We start from the raw sequence: 16,627 nt of genomic DNA on the forward strand, positions 1-16,627 counted from the left end.
CTTATATAATGCGAGCAGGGCTCAAATCCAATCGTCCTCAAGGCTACGTACAGCTTCTGCGCTGGTGATTGGATCGAAGACTGTCCTCATATAAATATTCTAGGTCGATCGGTTTCTCGATCACACAAAATTAAAAGCGATTGCAAAGCTAAATATGTCGGCGAACAGCCTGGTGCTGGGGCGGGTGATCGGCGACGTGGTGGACCCGTTCTCGCCGGCGGTGACGCTCCGCGTCTCGTACAACGGCGTGCGGGTCGTCAACGGCGAAGACCTCAGGCCGTCGGCGGTGGCGGCGAGGCCCCGCGTCGAGGTCGGATCAGGAGACGACATCCGCGACTACTCCTACACGCTCGTCAGTATATATACAAAATGCATATAACTTAATATATAGCACTTTACTTAATTTCTTGTATAATTATGTGATGCATATGTAATTATTACATCTTGATTAATTAACTTATGTATATTGCTCACCAAAACTAAGGTTATGGTGGATCCAGATGCTCCAAACCCAAGCAATCCCACGTTGAGAGAGTACTTACACTGGTGATGATCGATATATCAATCGTTATTGTTTCGTACTTTACTCTCTTTTTTTTTTGGTATATTTATGTGTATGCAACACCTGAGCTCAAAAGTTGATTATTTCGATTTTTTTACCATTAAATTTCTTTGCAGGCTGGTTACAGATATTCCTGGTGCAACTGATGCAAACTATGGTAAGGAGAAACATTGATTAACCGCCAGTTGAATCAGTTTCATAATTGTGCAATAAGATTATATTTTCTGATCGGAATTGTACGTTTAGTTTATTTTATGTGTGGGATTAGATGCATGAGAGAAATCATTTTAAGACAACTTAACGGTAAGTGACAAATAAACGGCTAAACGATGTATTTTATTGCTAAGAGTTTCTATACAAAATTTCATCATCATATATTTCTAGCTAAAGTAGTTTTAAAATTTTATACTAGTTAATGTAATCATTTATACCATTAATAGCTATAAAAAATAGATAATCTTTCTATTAACACCAATGCGTAACAACCTATTCTTTTCGATACTATCAAGCAAATTTCTGCTATGTACACATTGTCTCAAAATCTGGTAGAGAACTATTTACAAATGCCAGCTCTTTAATTTTTACAAAGTTTCATCGGCGTATTGTATATTTATTTACTTCATTCATCCCAAAATGTACCAAACTCTAGCATCGAAAATTTGTCCCAAGATATAACTTACATGCATCTTCTTTTCAAACAATTAATGTCAACAATCCTTATTTAATTCCATGCATATTTTCTTAATATACATATCTAAGCCTAAAAATCATATATTTGGGATGGAGTTAGTACTTAGTACATGCAAATACAGTCCTTTAGTTTTAACAATGGGTAAATGTATATATTCATCTACAGTTTTTCTCAGATATATGTTTATCTTGATATTGCACATGCAATTCTCTTTCAGCTGTGTACTTGGCTCTCATATTTTTCACTTTTGCTTACAGTTATAAGCCAAAATATTTTTTCGCTTTTGTTTACGCTTATAAGTCATGTTTAAAATTTATTTACTAATAAATTAAATTACAACAAGTTATATAATTTTAAAGAAGACGATGGCATTAACTAAAAAAATTAGAGGGAGTAATTTAATCAGCATGCCATAATCGCACATTAATATGTTGAGCAAATTAATATGCCGTAACTGATGCAGGGCGAGAGGTGGTGTGCTACGAGAGCCCCCGGCCGGCGGCGGGGATCCACCGGGTGGCGGTGGTGCTGTTCCGGCAGATGGCGCACGGCACCGTGGGGCAGCCGCCGCTGCTCCGCCACAACTTCTCCACCCGCAGCTTCGCCGACGACCACGGCCTCGGCGCGCCCGCCGCCGCCGCCTTCTTCACCTGCCAGCCCGAGGGCGGCACCGGCGGCCGCCGCTTCACCCCGTTACGGTCACCGCCGGCCGGTCAATGACTCCTGCTGATGGCGTAACCCTTCCTTTTACTCATATATTTATATATATATATATATAACATATTTATTAATCTATAAATAAATATAGATAGGAAAAAAGTAACAAGTATATTGTCTTCAAAGTATTTTTTTTTCCTTCTTTGTATATAAGGTAGAGTTGGTGGAGGACGTTTTACGTGCGAGTCATATGTCACCTTTTAAAAAGAGGAGTCGGTGGCGGGGATGGCAGGTTTATCACTAATACGATTATGTATCCTGAGACGCGAGTGAAAAGATAAATATACGTTGATCGAGACTTAAAATTTACCCTCCCGTTCTGGGCTGTATACATATGGACACTGTAAACACAGGCTTTCCTAGCATGGGTATGCCACTTAGGCCGCATTCGGTGATAAGGTAAGTAAGTTAATTTACCCTGAAAAAAAATATATAATAGATTAATACATAATTAATTAATTATTAAAAAATATAAAATAGATTATTATGATTCTTTAAAATAATTTTTTCATAGAAATTTTTTATAAAAAGGAAGCATGCGCGTGATAAACAAGAGGAATAAGTTAACTAACGTCCGAGAACTAACGTGGCCTTAATGGGCCAAGCTAACAAGCTCCGATCCGGGCGGCCCACCACGAACATGGGCCGGCCCATGCCGGCGCAACGCACGCACAAGCGTCGTCGTGGACCACTTATCTGACAAGATGCTCATGGACCAGGCCTAGCTACCGTGGATCCCCATGGAGAAAACGAAAGAGGGGAAGGGGAGAAACAAGCGTATGGTAAAGTTCGATTTTCACCCCCCTTTACCGCAAAATCGAGTATAACGTATCTCTCATCTCTCGAAATCGGTGTAAACTAAGTTCTAAGATAGTATTGAGCATGACTTATATTTTTAACATATTTGCACACTTGAAAATGATAAATAATCAAACATATGCATCAAAACCAATGACGTCGAGCATAAAAAATCAGAAGAATCAATTTACCAACTGCTACTGCCACTCCAACCCATTATAAGTGGACTTTTTAAGGATACCCTCCTATAATTATGAGCTGTTCGTTACTTTAGATCTAACAGATACTACGCCGGTATTCTCGACATCATCTCGATGGTGTTCTTCCTGCAAATTGGCCGGAATACCCGGTGCGAGGACGCAGAAAGATCACAGTTTGATCAGCTGTGTAGTTAGCGCTCCTGCTTTTAACTCGATCGATGCGTGCTCCTGGTCAGGAAGGATCCGGCCATGGCAATCTCCCGCAGCGGCTTGTCGGTGAACCGGATCAGGTTGTACGCCCACGCGCCGCACACCGCCCCGCCCACCGGCGCCGCCACGTACACCCACACGCCGCCGTACCGCCCTGCCACCATCGCCGGACCCAGGCTCCTCGCCGGGTTCATCGACGCCCCTGTCACTGGCCTGCAAACCCAAAAATAAAATGCAACTTCACTTCCACTCCAGATCAAGTGGGTCATCTTTTGATCCTTTTCTACAACATATTCGCAAGTGAAAAATAGTATATGAATAAAAACTTTTAAATAGGACGGACGATTAAACATCGAACGTAAACAGTGCAAAAATGCGCTTATTACTAGCAGCAGGGAAATTAGTAAAATTACTGTGACACATTATAACGTACCCTGCGAAGAGCACGTTCACCGCGACAGTTGCACCGACGGCGAGGCCGGCGAGTTCACCGATCTGCAACTCGGCACGCATCATTTGTCATCTCGCGTATCGATCTCAGATGGCACACGATGCTGATGCTGTGTTGGTGTTTGGTAGTGTTCTTACGGCTCTGTTGTCCGTGGCCACGCCGGAGACGACGAACATGAGGAAGAAGGAGATGACGAACTCCAGCGCCGCCGCCTGCGCGCTCGACCCCGCCGGCGCCGTCCCGAAGAAGTGCTCCCGCGCGCCGCCGCCGAACACCACGCGCAGCGTCAGGCTGGCCATGGTGGATCCTAGCACCTGAGCCACCACGTACGATGGCACCTGCACACACACGCACATACACATTGACAATTGATCATCACATTTCAGCGCACAACGAGTTCTATTCATTGTTTGACTGAAATTAAGTAAAATCAGAAAGGTTTATTAACGATTAAAACATGATTTACAGCTAAAACCATTATATACGTGTTCTCGCCGATCTAAAGACAGCCAGGAAAATAAACCACGATGAAAACGACCGATAAATAATCCGTCTTGTCGGACAGTCTACAGTGTCACGGAAAATTGATCGTTGGTTGGATGTCATTTTCAGATCCCGGAAAAATGGCAGCTTGCTGCTCGATCGTAAGCAAAGACGTGCTGCTGATTGTCACTACCTGCTTCCACGGGAAGCGCCCGCACGTGGCGAAGGCGACGGTGACGGCCGGGTTGAAGTGCGCGCCGGAGATGTGGCCGACGGAGTAGACCAGAACCATGACGACGAGCCCCCACACGGCGCAGATCCCCGGGAACGTCACCGTGCCGCCGGTGCTCAGGTTCACCGCCACCGCGCCGCACCCGGCGAATATCATGAAGTATGTCCCCAGAATTTCCGCCAGAATCTGCAGGTTTTCATCAAGGAATGTGCAACTGCTGTTCATTCAGATTTTGATCCACCATCTGATGAGCAGGCAGATTCAGATGAAGAGTTATGAAGAATTATTCGTTGGTCAGACAAGGAATTCTCGATCCAGTGCTGTTTCTGGATTTGTCTCCGTGAAGAAATGAACACTCACAAAGTCACTGATGGTACTAATCAGCGAAAGAATTAGTGCAACGTGTTACTGGTGCTGAAATGGAATAGCGAAGAAATAATACTTTTGGGGAATTTTAATAGTAGATAAGATTGCACCAGGAGTTACCACATTTTCTAATATAAAATTTAATACTACATCTAGATACCATGTACCTTTTTTCAGTATAAAATTTAGTACCTACCAGTATTTTCTCAACTAGCATAAAATTTCCCATGCTTTTGATATGAATTTCAAGTTCAGAGCTTCAGCTGTGAAAAGCTTCAGAGTAATTGTTATTCAGTAGGGCAGGCTTCAGGCTTTGAGGTCTGCTAAACTCAATTGTAGCAATATTTTTTCATCTATTTTTGTATTACTAAGTTGAATCTGAACTCGCATCCGGACTCTTATTATGCGGAACAAGACAATGGACTGAATACCTATCAGCCAGTCAAAAGGAATGTCTAATGCTGTTTCTGAATTAGTCTCCGTGCAGAAATGAAGACTCGCAAAGTCACAGATGATACTAATCACCAACAGAATCAGTACAACGTGTTACTGCTGCTGAAAAATAATGGAGAATTAAGCTTTGTTTTTGACATAAACGTCAAAGTTCAGAGTTTCAGATTGCGAGTTCAGATACGGCACTGGTTGTCCCAGGAGACCGCATGCGTACCTTCTGCATGAATTGGACGGAGATCACGTCGTTGCCATGGCATCTGCTGCTGCTGCTGCTGCTGTTGCTTCCATCCTCTGAATTCTCACACTTGGCCTCTTTCCTGGCTTGCCCTTCTTCCATGGATCCTGCTGCTGCTGCTGCACCATCCTCTCTCCCTGCCATCTTGCCCAACTCGATCGCAATGGCAGGCTATCTGTTGAGAGTACAATGACTAGTCCAGCTGCATCATGTTCCAAGTGTTTTTATAGAACTATGCAGCAGCATCTTCTTGGATTGACCACCTACTCTACATGAGTGTTGATGCAGGCAGGCGTGTGCAGGGACGAAACCCAGCTGAAGTAAGATAAATTAAAATCAGAATCTGGGCAATAAACTCTTTGCTGGTACAGTTTTTCCCACCTAACTGAATTCATCTAAGTCATTCTTTAAAAAAAAAAGATGAAATTCAGACTTTCAGTACCTGACAAACCATCCATGTAAAAATAATGCGTTTTCATGCATATACAACAGTCCAGCCTACTTGGAGAGTCTTGGAGACAACTCGGAGGCTAATTCTTAGCTGATGGACTGAAGCATAACTAAAATTGTTTTATAATATGTTTTTACCTGCTTGACTTGTACCAAATGTTCAGAAACCAGGTGTCGTTTCTTCACTACCACAAGTCAAGATTAACCCTCAGAAATGCATACTTCCTCCATCCAAAAAAAAAATTTACCTGGAATGAATCTAGACATAGCCGCTATGTTTATATTCATTCCTTGGAATTAATTCCCCTGTTTTATATTATAAGACTTTCTAAATTTATCTAGATTTATCAATGTATATATTTTGCATGTGTCTAAATTCATCAACACATATGAATCTAAACAAAACCGAAAAAATCTTGTAATATGGAAAAAAGAATATATATTTTTTGGTTCCTTTTTCTTTGGGCGGAGGGTGCAGCTGACTCGCTCAAAACGCGGTTGATTGAATTCTTGCGCAGGTTTGGCAAACAACCCGCCCGTCTCCTCCAAGCCGTTGTGCTTGTGCAGCAGCAGGCAGGGTTGGTGAGCTGTGATCAGGCCATGGATTCTTCATTTGATTAGGTCAATCCAAGGGTTTGAAAAGAAAGAAACAAACAAAAAAAAATGTTAGCATCAGGTACTCGACCACTCCTGCTGTCACGCTCACACAGAGAAGAGACGTGTAGTACGAGGGGTGTTTAGATTGCAAAATTTTTGAAAGAAATGTCACATTAAATGTTTGACCAGATGTTGGAAGGACTTTTGGACACGAATGAAAAAACGAATTTCACGTCTAGCCTGGAAACCGCAAAACGAATTTCACGGCTAGCCTAATGTTGGTTACTGTAACACTTATGGCTAATCATAGACTAATTAGACTCAAAAGATTCATCTCAAGATTTCTTCCGTAACTGTACAATTAGTTTTTTGGTTCATCTATATTTAATGTTTTATTTAGGTGTCAAAAATTCGATGTGATGTTTTTAAAAAGAAATTTTGGAAACTTGTTTAGCCCAAGTGTGGTCTGGCTTTTCAAGAGCAGGATTTGCAAGGCAGTGGAAAAGGACGGCACAATCGCAGCTCACACTCACACAGCTGCATTTGCTGACTTCCAATGGGTCCTTCAATTTAAGACCGAAAACGACCGTAATGCAAGGAAAAGAATGGACAGGTCAGGCCAGGCAAGATAGCCTCATCATCACCACCGCCAGCGCCGGAGAAGAGGACGACCACGGCGGCGGCGCCGGCGAGAACCCCGTCCCCGCACCGCCGCCGTCCTCGCCGTGAAGCTTAAGAAAAGCAGCAGTGCACGCGTGCAATAGTTCGACCGTGAGCTGAAGGCTACATGATTTTTTTTTTTTGGCATGATTTCTCACATCAATTTACATTTGTCACAACAAAGGAGGGCTTGAAAGTACAGCCAGCTGAGATTACCTACCAGCAGGTGATGGGTTACCAATCACAGCTGGAATTGGCCGCATTAAGCCCTTTTTTCTCTCTAGGTCGTGTTCCACATAAATAACACAATTATCATCACAAGTGAAGCTATCTGAAGGAACCACACGATTGGTCTCTCTTTCAGAAACTAATCAACAGGAACAAATAAGCTACAGACAAGAATGCCTCCAGGTTAGAATTTTTGTTGCTAAGCAGCAGCTCTCGTCCTAGAGCTTCCAAGGGTGAGCTCTAGGTCATCCGATCCAGAGTCCTCATGAATCCTCTCGCCTTCCCACGCCCTCACCAGACCAGCTGCCTGATGGCCACCGTTGGTGCTGCTTCCAAATGCAAACTCGTCAGAAACCACATCCATCATGTGAATATCTGGGTGCGGTGCCATGCCGGGAATTGCAGGGGAGCATGTGCCGCTCTGCCCTGGCGTGCACATCCTCGATGAACTGTTTCCCACAGGAATTGCGTCTTTAAAGACGCTAAATGGATTTGTCGACACAAGACTAAATGTCGGTGATGATGGACTTGTTGATGAGATTTGGATACCAGCTAACCATGCTGGGTCTGGAAGCATTGTGCGTCCAGGGCTGGGTGGGCTGGAGTTCACCACACATGGACTGTTCGAACCAGTCCATTGAGGCTGGGCATTTGATTCATCCCAATCAGTCTTCATTCGAGGAGTACGAGCAGTTGGTGAACTTAATGGAGGAGTTACAGGCGCACTAATGGAGCCACCATGAATCAACAATGGGGGGAGTTGTGGATGTTTCTTCGATGCGGGAGAATGGGACAGTGTCTTAAGCCATGGGAGGATGGGGTTGTTATCAACACCATTGGCCATGTTACTCGGATGAGGAAGGAAGGGGGAAGATGCACCACTAGGGAACGAAGAGGAAGTAGGACTTGCATTGTATGATGCCCGTGGGCTTGGTTGATACGAGGAACATGGGCTTGGTGATACGGAGCACCCAATCACATCCATTCGTTCAGGAGGCTTGTATCCCTGCAGAATAAGGTGCAATCAGTTAATAAGTAAAACCAGCCATTCATAAATTCTTCAATTAGCTGAAAGTAAGTTAAAACACATGGTGTGCCAGATGTTTGGTATAAAGACAAGCAAATTTGATAGTACAAAACAAGGTGAGTGCACTAACAACACAAACAATCTCCTAGCACTATAAGCAACTTATGAATCCGTTATGATCATGCAACTCCGACAGCTAATCATTCAATTCTTCTCTAAAAATGATGTCTATGCTTCATCAATTTACGATCTCCAACTATTTTTCGACACATGTTCTAGTTCTAGGAGTAATACATGATGAATTAGCGGTAGCCCTGATAATCTGAAGATACATACAGCCTTAGCCAATGCTAATGCCCGGTATTGAAGGACGAAGAGTATCGCTAAAGTACACTCCGTTAAATCTATTCTCAAATCCAAGGCGAAACAACAACACAGTCAACATCATACAAGATCAAGGCCGATCCAAACCAAATGCTCCTCAGTTCATTCATTCATTCACACAGGCACAAATCTAAACGGCCAATCAGGTAAAAACGGATCCGCCGCTTATCCTAGCAAGTGCTAAACGGGAATCTTAGGGGAGTCGGTGGTAATAATCTCCATGTCCAAAATCCACCCAAGCATCGCCTAGCGAAGGATTTCACGAATCTGCGATGCTCCCCGAGCAGAAATTCCACCCACCCCACTCACCCACCCACCACGCCCGTGCGCGGGTCCAGACTGGCGGCATCTCCCCCCACCTTTGCCGGTCGCCACCACGTGCAGCCGCAACACACATCTCCACGGCGGAGAAAGAGGAATCACAGTTCACACCGTACAGGCACACGTCAACCCCCCCCCCCCCCCCAACCACCACCAGCGACGCTGATCTGAGCCTCGCCGGCCGGCGATGGAGAGGGAGGCGGGAGGAGGGGAGATCTAGGGGGGTGGAGGGGCGCGCGTACCTTGCGGTAGGTGGTGCCGTCGGGCTCGACGACCCAGCCGGCCTCGTTGCAGAGCGCCTTGAGCACCTCGTTGTTGTCGCAGTGCTTGGGGAGCTTGTACCCTCCGTGGGCGCGCAGGCCGGCGAAGATCTTGGCGGCGATCGCCCGCCGCCGCCGCTCCCTCCTCTTGTTGTTCTCCCTCTCCCTCCACGTCGGCATCCTGCCCCCAACTCCCCCTCCTCCTCCTCCCCCCGCCGCCCCCATCCCTCCCCCTCCCGTCGCCATACCGACCCAACCCAACCCAGAGGCCCGGAGGACGACTCCCCCGCCGCCGGCCGCCTCGCCCTCGCCCTCGCGTCGCGGGCGCTCGAGGAGGAGGAGAAGCGTGAAGCGAGAGAGAGAGAGAGAGAGAGAGAGGAGAAGATCACATTGGGTGTGGGTGTGGGTGGCGTGCGCTTTGACGAAGGCTAGCTCGCCTCGCCACGTCACTGCCCCTCGATCTCCGCCTATTTACGCCTCCTGCCACCGAGCCGCGTCTTCTCTCCTAGTAATCCCCCACCACCAGGGGCAGTCTCGTAATTCGGGCGGCATCTCCACCCCGGCAACCCACGAAGCGTGCTCTCGCGCGGGGGCGGGTGGGGCCCACCCCCGGCTCGGTCCACGTCAACGAGGCTGCACGTGGGCACCCATGCGGGGTGGGGCCCACGAGCGGGACACGTGAGCCTGTTCGCTTTTGCGATCAACCCACACCTCCTCCTCCCTCTCCCTCTCTCTCTCTCTTTATTTTTTTCCCTCTCTCTCCTTTTTTTTTATTTTTGTATTTTTCTTTTGCTGGGGAGACGAGCACGGCAGAGTCGCAGAGTGTGCTACTTCTGCTCTCCGTCCTGTATTTTTGTTTAATTTTTGGCGCGTGTGGTTATACGAGTAATAATTATTTGTTTTTTCCCCACCACCGCCTCGGCGTACGGCGTAGGCCCGGGTGTCGGGGACTCCTTTGCTCGATAATTACTCCTATTTTCTAAAAAGAGATTCCTATAATTGTAACGCAAAAATGTTGACAACGTTCTACTACAAATATACACCCTAGTTTTTGACTCTGCCTTGTGCTTATAGCTTATTTGTTAGGTTTAACTGATAGATTGTTACGAACATATAAATAAATTATTAATAAATTAATTTTTATTTGTAAATATATCATTTCGGACCAAAAGGTGGCCTGGTCTTATCCATTTTGAACTTATAAAAGCAAGTTTTTCAAACACTTAAATGGTATTATTCACACAAAAAATTCTAGTATATAAGTTCTTTATAGACAAAATTTTTATTTTGTATTAGCTAATTTAGTCATTTATATGTATAAAAAATTATATAATCATTCCATCTTAAGATCCTAGTATCTTAAGCACCCCATAAATAAATAGTCTTCATCAAAGTAAATAATAGCGTTGGTCGACAGAGGTAAGAAGGTTACCCTGAGATAATTTTTTTTGGATTTATGGACCAACGATACTTAATCGCTATGTTCCAAAATAGTATAAATTTTATATTATCTAAAATGCATTCCAAATCATAAACTTCTATATATATTTTTTCAATGAATTAAAATCTTCCACCAATAAACTTTCTCGTATATTTCCTCTTGTCATCCCAACATTCTCCTAAATAATTCTACTTTCTTACTACCTATGACTAACTTGAAAATTCTTATATTCTTCGACGAAGAGAGTAAAAGCATAGAAATTAATTTATTTTGTGACAAAATCCAAGACTATTTTTGTTTATTGTATGACATATGAGAATAGTATGGATCTCACTAGAGATGAACAGAGAAAGGCGAAACAAAAAGACTTGGTTATTATTTTTTCTTAGTACCGGTCGATCCTGAAATTACGGTGACCAAAATTTATTTATTAGCCAAATGTCCACCATATAAATTTTTTTGGTTATTATTTCTACGAAAAATGAAAACTATCACATTGTAACTGCTCGCGGGTGAACAACAGGCGCGGGCGGGGGTTGGGACCGGGAGGCGTCGACACGTGGCGCTGCGCGGGGGCCCACGTGGAGGAGAGGAGAAACGGCGGTGGGGACAAACGGACGCGGGCGCGCGGCGTGCACGTGAGCGAGGAGGGGCGGGCCCAAGCCGCCGCACGGGCGCGCGGCGATTGGTCCGCGCCACGCGCGATGTTGCCTTGCCAGTTGCCACCACGTGATCAACCCCGGGCGGCCGGGCCCCCATGCCGTGCGGGTGCAGCTGCAGCTGCACCGCCCTGAGCCCCCCTCACGCTGGGCTGCTCCCTTTTCGGGCGTTCTATGAACTATTCGACGATAAAATGTTAGTTTTAAATACTGTAATTGATTTATTTGGCAATTTTGACCGTTTGTCTTTTTAAAATATATTATGTATATCGAAAAATATGTTATATTTATAATGTATGGCGTATAATATACATCAGTACCACTTTTACTAATCATCAACTTATCGTTTAATTGTTATTAACAGTTAAAATTGAAATAGTAATGGTAAACGGTGACAAGTAAATAAAGACGAAGGGAGTATATGTAAGTCTATCATTTTATATATTTAAAATATAATTTTAAGTTTAAGTTAATTTCATTAGTTATATCATTAAATAGATATTATAAAAGTAAGTACTTTTTTCATCTTTTATCTTCATCTTCATACATAAAAAGAAAATGAACACACCATGTGTGTGGCTAGCTTACTGGATTCTACTTTGGGTATGGGTAGGGGTGTTAACGGGGTGGGGGTAGGGGTGCTAACGGGGTGGATTTGGATGGACAGTGGTTATACCATATCATAAACAATAATTTTTAAGCGGATACAGATATTTTCGGATACAGATGCGGATTGTTGCGAATGTCGGAAATGGTGCAGAGTCCGCTCGGAAACGGATTATTATGACCGGATGTGATATACACATGTAATCAATACATTGTTATTTAATATTGGATAAAAATATTTGGGCTATTGATGGACTATTGATTGAGAGTTGTGTGGGCTAAAAAACTTCGATTATCTGCTAAAATGACTATCGGATAATCCGGTAAAAAAATCGGATAATCGCATCCACTAGGTATTTAACGATACCATGTTTGTATCCGAATCGACAACTCACTGTCCGAATCCGACTCTATATCCACCGGATAGTTGCAAACCCCTATCTATTATAGTACCATATCTTCAATTCGAGTGGATTTAGATTCGGATCGGATATTATCCGATCCGTTAACACCCCTAGCTTTGGGCATATATGAGTATGCCGATGCTGCGCTGGTGTTTTACATACAGCAGTATTGCTATGTTTGAAGTGCACGACATTATAAAAGATGTAGTTTCTATAGCTATTTAATTATATAATTATAACCTAACTATTACAAAGGTGATATATGTGTTATAAAAGTGAAATTATGGACTTTCGTATTGGAATTTTTTATGGAAAAGAAGTACTGTTTAGCCTTCTCAAAAACATGCTTAAAAAACTGAGAAAAGAATAAGAGAAACATGCTCAAAGTTAAATTTCCCACTTTTAGCGATAGTTAGGATGTCACCTACTACTGGCCATAAATTTGGATGGAATTGATTGTTTCTGGAATGCTTAGTATACTGGCATGGGTTTAAGTGCAGAAAATTATCGAGGAGTCCAGATAAAGTTTCAAGGAAGGTCATTTTATACTGAATTTAAACCCACTAGCGGAAACAATTCATTTCACATGGTCTTTGGACATATTTTAGGAAAAAAAATCCGTTCTCTTGGAAATCAGCATGTCGGAGTGCGAACCACTAGATTAATAGATCGAAGGAACCTTTTGTGTTCGACTCGGGTAATATATAGCTTATTTGGTTTGGAGAAATTTTAACCTACAGAGAAGGAATGCAAAGACACATTATTTCATATGATTTTTTTGAAGAAATTTGGGTCAGGGAAAATTTTCATATGTTTTCTCTCTCTAACTTATAGGAAAATAATATTTCATAATTTACCTACACTTCATTTCTACCGACTAAATGACACTCATAGTAATTATTTCTTAGGAATCCAAATATTTTGTTTACCTCCTAAATGAATGAGCCCTCAGGCCCAATTTCCCCCCCTGTGATTCGAGACACACTTCACAAGTTGACATAGAAAGTTCATGGAATACTTTCCTATATCCGTTTTCAACTGTATATTATTTAATTTATTTATTTACACCCTTACATAATAATCACAAACCCAAAATACTATACCATCCATCCTCCACAGTCTAAAACGATTTACTTTATGATGGATTGAAACTGAAAGGTTTGTGGACTTTCTACTTGTGAGGAATCGTAGCTGCATCAATGATAAAGTTCACGAATACGCAGCCACGAGGAAAACAAAGCGGATATGTACGAACAACTCCCGTACCGTATTTAATTTTATATTTTTAGCCGTATACGAATAACTCGGATAAAGCAATAGATACGAATTGCTTCAAATACAAACAAAGAATAAGATCGGACATAAATAAATATGGAAAACTGATATTTTTGGAACATAAAAACCACTTAAAATGCTCATAGAGATAAAAAAAATCATGCATAATTAGGTAATTAGAGACAAATATTTAGAACATGAACCAAATGATGTCCATTGAGTTTGGACACATCATAACTGGTGTAAATACATGCCTAGTTGATAGACCGATACAAATATATGTCTAAGATAGCTATGTTGATGATAGATATCCGTAGGACACGTAACTCTTGCATTTTTTTAGCTCTAGTCCACTACCAATTTTATTTGGTCTTTAATGATATTTTAGCATGCAACATTCGTGAATAGTAGCTTTTTACTTATGCTTATAAGCCAAAGACAAAATTTAAATTTTTAACCTTATATATGAAGTTGATTTTCAGATTTTTTTTCATCATAGTTTATTTTCCAGCTTTGACTTTTATATCAATATGAACACATATATAAAAATTGTATTTACAAATTATTCTCTGTTTACAAATATGTCGTTTGTCTTTTTCCACAAACAAGCTAAAAGATGACCCCATATCCGCGTCCGCCGAAAATTCGCATACCATATTTGTACTTATATACAGTAAAATTATCAGTATCTGAATTATCCGCTCAGGACTGTATCTCTATCCGTGTTTCTCCGGAGCGGACGAAAATCCATTTTCATCGCTAGATGCAGCACCCTGCCATCCCTGCCCTTAGTTGCAACGCTATTTGCCCTTCTACCCAGCGCATAAGCATTAATCCTACCTTTCCAAACGTTAGAACAGCTACACGTTTGCCCTGGTCAATCTTGCTAAAAGAAGTCAATGCAAGGAGGCGAAAAAAAAATATCACTACTAATTAACTTTGGGTTTAGACTTAATGCGAGGAGACCTGTGCTACTAGTGGACAGGCCACACTACCAGGCAACAAGCGGCAAACCGGGGAGAGAAGAAAAGCAGTCGCTGGCTGGGACAAATGTGAAAGAGGCCACCGAGTTTCAGCCGAACAAAAATCAAGCAGCCATCAGCACGAGAAGACGACTTTGAATACTTTGATCAGAAGCACGAGGCCAGAAGAAACCAACACAACTGAACTGTCCAAGAGATTGGGGAAAAAACCAAAGGGTAAAAAAAAAAGAACAGAGAGAGCAGCAGCAGCACTTTGTAGAAGATTCATAGGTGATTGTTTAGCTATTTTAGGAAAAAAGTCATATGGCTTATTTATAAACAAAAAATAATGTATGAATAAAACTTGGAACTGTCTATACAATATACAGATAGCCGGCTGAAAAATTTTATGTTTTCAGCCGGATTTATAGCCGTACGATTTTCCACGAGTGCAACTCCCCTCGGTTGCGCCGGCGCCCCTCACGCACGCACAGTCACAAGGCTTGTTGGGTCAATTATGGGAAAAAGGGCCAACAAACACCTGGCTTAACCCTCAACACCGATTGAAATGTTCATCAGTTCTCGCAAGTATAAAAACATCAATAAGATTAGTCTGCTAAAATGGATTACCAACAAATTTGAAGCCCAAACAGGTATACAGAACAGAGGAAATAAAATGTGTTACCTCCACATTCTCCCACATTCTTTTTTTTTTCACTTCAGAACGTAAGCTCCTTCAATTAAGGCCCCGTTTAGATTCCAAAATCTTTTGGAAGAGTAGTCACATCGACGTGTATGGTCACATATTTGAAGTATTAAACGTAGTTTAATTATAAAATAAATTTTAGATTCTGCCTTAAATCGTGAGACAAATCTTTTGAGTCTAATTAATCTGTCATTAGCACATGTTGGTTACTGTAGCACTTATGTCTAATCATATCATAATTAGGCTAAAAAAATTCGCCTTATGATTTCCTTCATAACTGTGTAATTAGTTTTGATATTCATTTATGTTTAATGCTTTATTTAGATGTCCAAAGATTTGATGTGATATTTTTAAGAAAAGTTTTTGAAAACTAAACAGGCCTAAGTACTCCTACTCTGACCACGACTGCTCAAATAAAACTATATAACTTTGCTATTAGCCACTTACAGCTAGCAAATTTAGAATATTTTGGTACATATCTGATAGAAATTTGATTACATGACTATAGAACCGGAAAATTTAGACAAATTGTATGATATGCTACTAACGTTAACGAGGCAACAAGATGCTATCAACTAATACCTTGTTGCCTTGTTAAAGTTAGTACTCAGTAGCACATCATACAATTTGTTTAAATTCAAAAAATCGGTTAAGAAGTTGGGGTTTTGACTTCAAACTGCATGGATACTACAATGAAACCAGGATAAAACTGTCCCTATTGCACCTTACCACGGTTCAACCGGGGGGAGGTTTTCGGTTCAAATTGCCCAGTTAAAGTGGATTACCGCGCGGAGTCCAAAAGAATGAATTTAAATGTTTGTTGTGTGAATTTGAAACTGTTTTGGCGGTGCCACATGGTTACCGCCCTACTGCTAGGTGGTGGATTTAGCTTCATGGATGATTTTGTAAATCCTAGTTGATAATTCAAATCGTAACAAAACGTACAAAACTTTCCTTAGTTTTTTGTTGATAAGGGAACAAAACTCACAAAACATAACTTATTTTCTTGCACTCACAAAACTAACAAAACTATCTTCATTTTTGACAAAACTGACAGAACTCCTACTCCCTGACCATGACTGCTCAAATAGAACTGTATAACTTTGCTATTAGCCACTTACAACTAGCAAATTTAGAATATTTCAGTACCTATTTGATAGAAATTTGATTACAGGACTATAGAACGGGAAAACTGATTTACAAATTAAACTAATTGGTTTTAAGTAGACACTTTTAGCTAGTTGCCTAC

The 16,627-nt window shown here is 42.0% G+C and overlaps 3 protein-coding genes across 3 annotated transcripts; 1 reads left to right on the plus strand and 2 right to left on the minus strand.

The window, feature by feature from the left end:
* The first annotated feature begins 154 nt into the window (after positions 1–154).
* On the plus strand, positions 155–1,973 carry LOC102704195 (protein FLOWERING LOCUS T-like). The gene is made up of 4 exons (XM_006645550.2): positions 155–352; positions 485–546; positions 679–719; positions 1,717–1,973. Exons 1-4 carry the CDS (start codon positions 155–157, stop codon positions 1,971–1,973), a joined length of 558 nt encoding a protein of 185 aa, XP_006645613.2.
* A 908-nt stretch (positions 1,974–2,881) lies between these two features.
* LOC102706136 (aquaporin NIP1-2-like) lies at positions 2,882–5,671 on the minus strand. The gene is made up of 5 exons (XM_006643819.3): positions 5,378–5,671; positions 4,306–4,530; positions 3,767–3,967; positions 3,612–3,673; positions 2,882–3,391 (listed from the first exon to the last, which is right to left on the minus strand). Exons 1-5 carry the CDS (start codon positions 5,540–5,542, stop codon positions 3,175–3,177), a joined length of 870 nt encoding a protein of 289 aa, XP_006643882.2. The 5' UTR covers positions 5,543–5,671; the 3' UTR covers positions 2,882–3,174.
* A 1,631-nt stretch (positions 5,672–7,302) lies between these two features.
* LOC102706416 (protein BZR1 homolog 2) lies at positions 7,303–9,676 on the minus strand. The gene is made up of 2 exons (XM_040525175.1): positions 9,308–9,676; positions 7,303–8,339 (listed from the first exon to the last, which is right to left on the minus strand). Exons 1-2 carry the CDS (start codon positions 9,569–9,571, stop codon positions 7,533–7,535), a joined length of 1,071 nt encoding a protein of 356 aa, XP_040381109.1. The 5' UTR covers positions 9,572–9,676; the 3' UTR covers positions 7,303–7,532.
* Between the last annotated feature and the right edge of the window lie 6,951 nt (positions 9,677–16,627).

This window comes from Oryza brachyantha, chromosome 1, assembly GCF_000231095.2.
Source record: "Oryza brachyantha chromosome 1, ObraRS2, whole genome shotgun sequence".
NCBI lineage: Eukaryota > Viridiplantae > Streptophyta > Magnoliopsida > Poales > Poaceae > Oryza > Oryza brachyantha.

Coding starts and splice junctions, on each gene's coding strand:
- LOC102704195 (XM_006645550.2), top strand. CDS start 155: ATGTCGGCGAACAGCCTGGTGCTGGGGCGGGTGATCGGCGACGTGGTG. Junction 353..484: donor GCGACTACTCCTACACGCTC/GTCAGTATATAT, acceptor ACCAAAACTAAG/GTTATGGTGGATCCAGATGC. Junction 547..678: donor TTGAGAGAGTACTTACACTG/GTGATGATCGAT, acceptor ATTTCTTTGCAG/GCTGGTTACAGATATTCCTG.
- LOC102706136 (XM_006643819.3), bottom strand. CDS start 5,542: ATGGCAGGGAGAGAGGATGGTGCAGCAGCAGCAGCAGGATCCATGGAA. Junction 3,968..4,305: donor GGCGCTTCCCGTGGAAGCAG/GTAGTGACAATC, acceptor GTGTGTGTGCAG/GTGCCATCGTACGTGGTGGC. Junction 3,392..3,611: donor GTGAACGTGCTCTTCGCAGG/GTACGTTATAAT, acceptor TTGGGTTTGCAG/GCCAGTGACAGGGGCGTCGA.
- LOC102706416 (XM_040525175.1), bottom strand. CDS start 9,571: ATGGCGACGGGAGGGGGAGGGATGGGGGCGGCGGGGGGAGGAGGAGGA. Junction 8,340..9,307: donor ACGGCACCACCTACCGCAAG/GTACGCGCGCCC, acceptor CTTATTCTGCAG/GGATACAAGCCTCCTGAACG.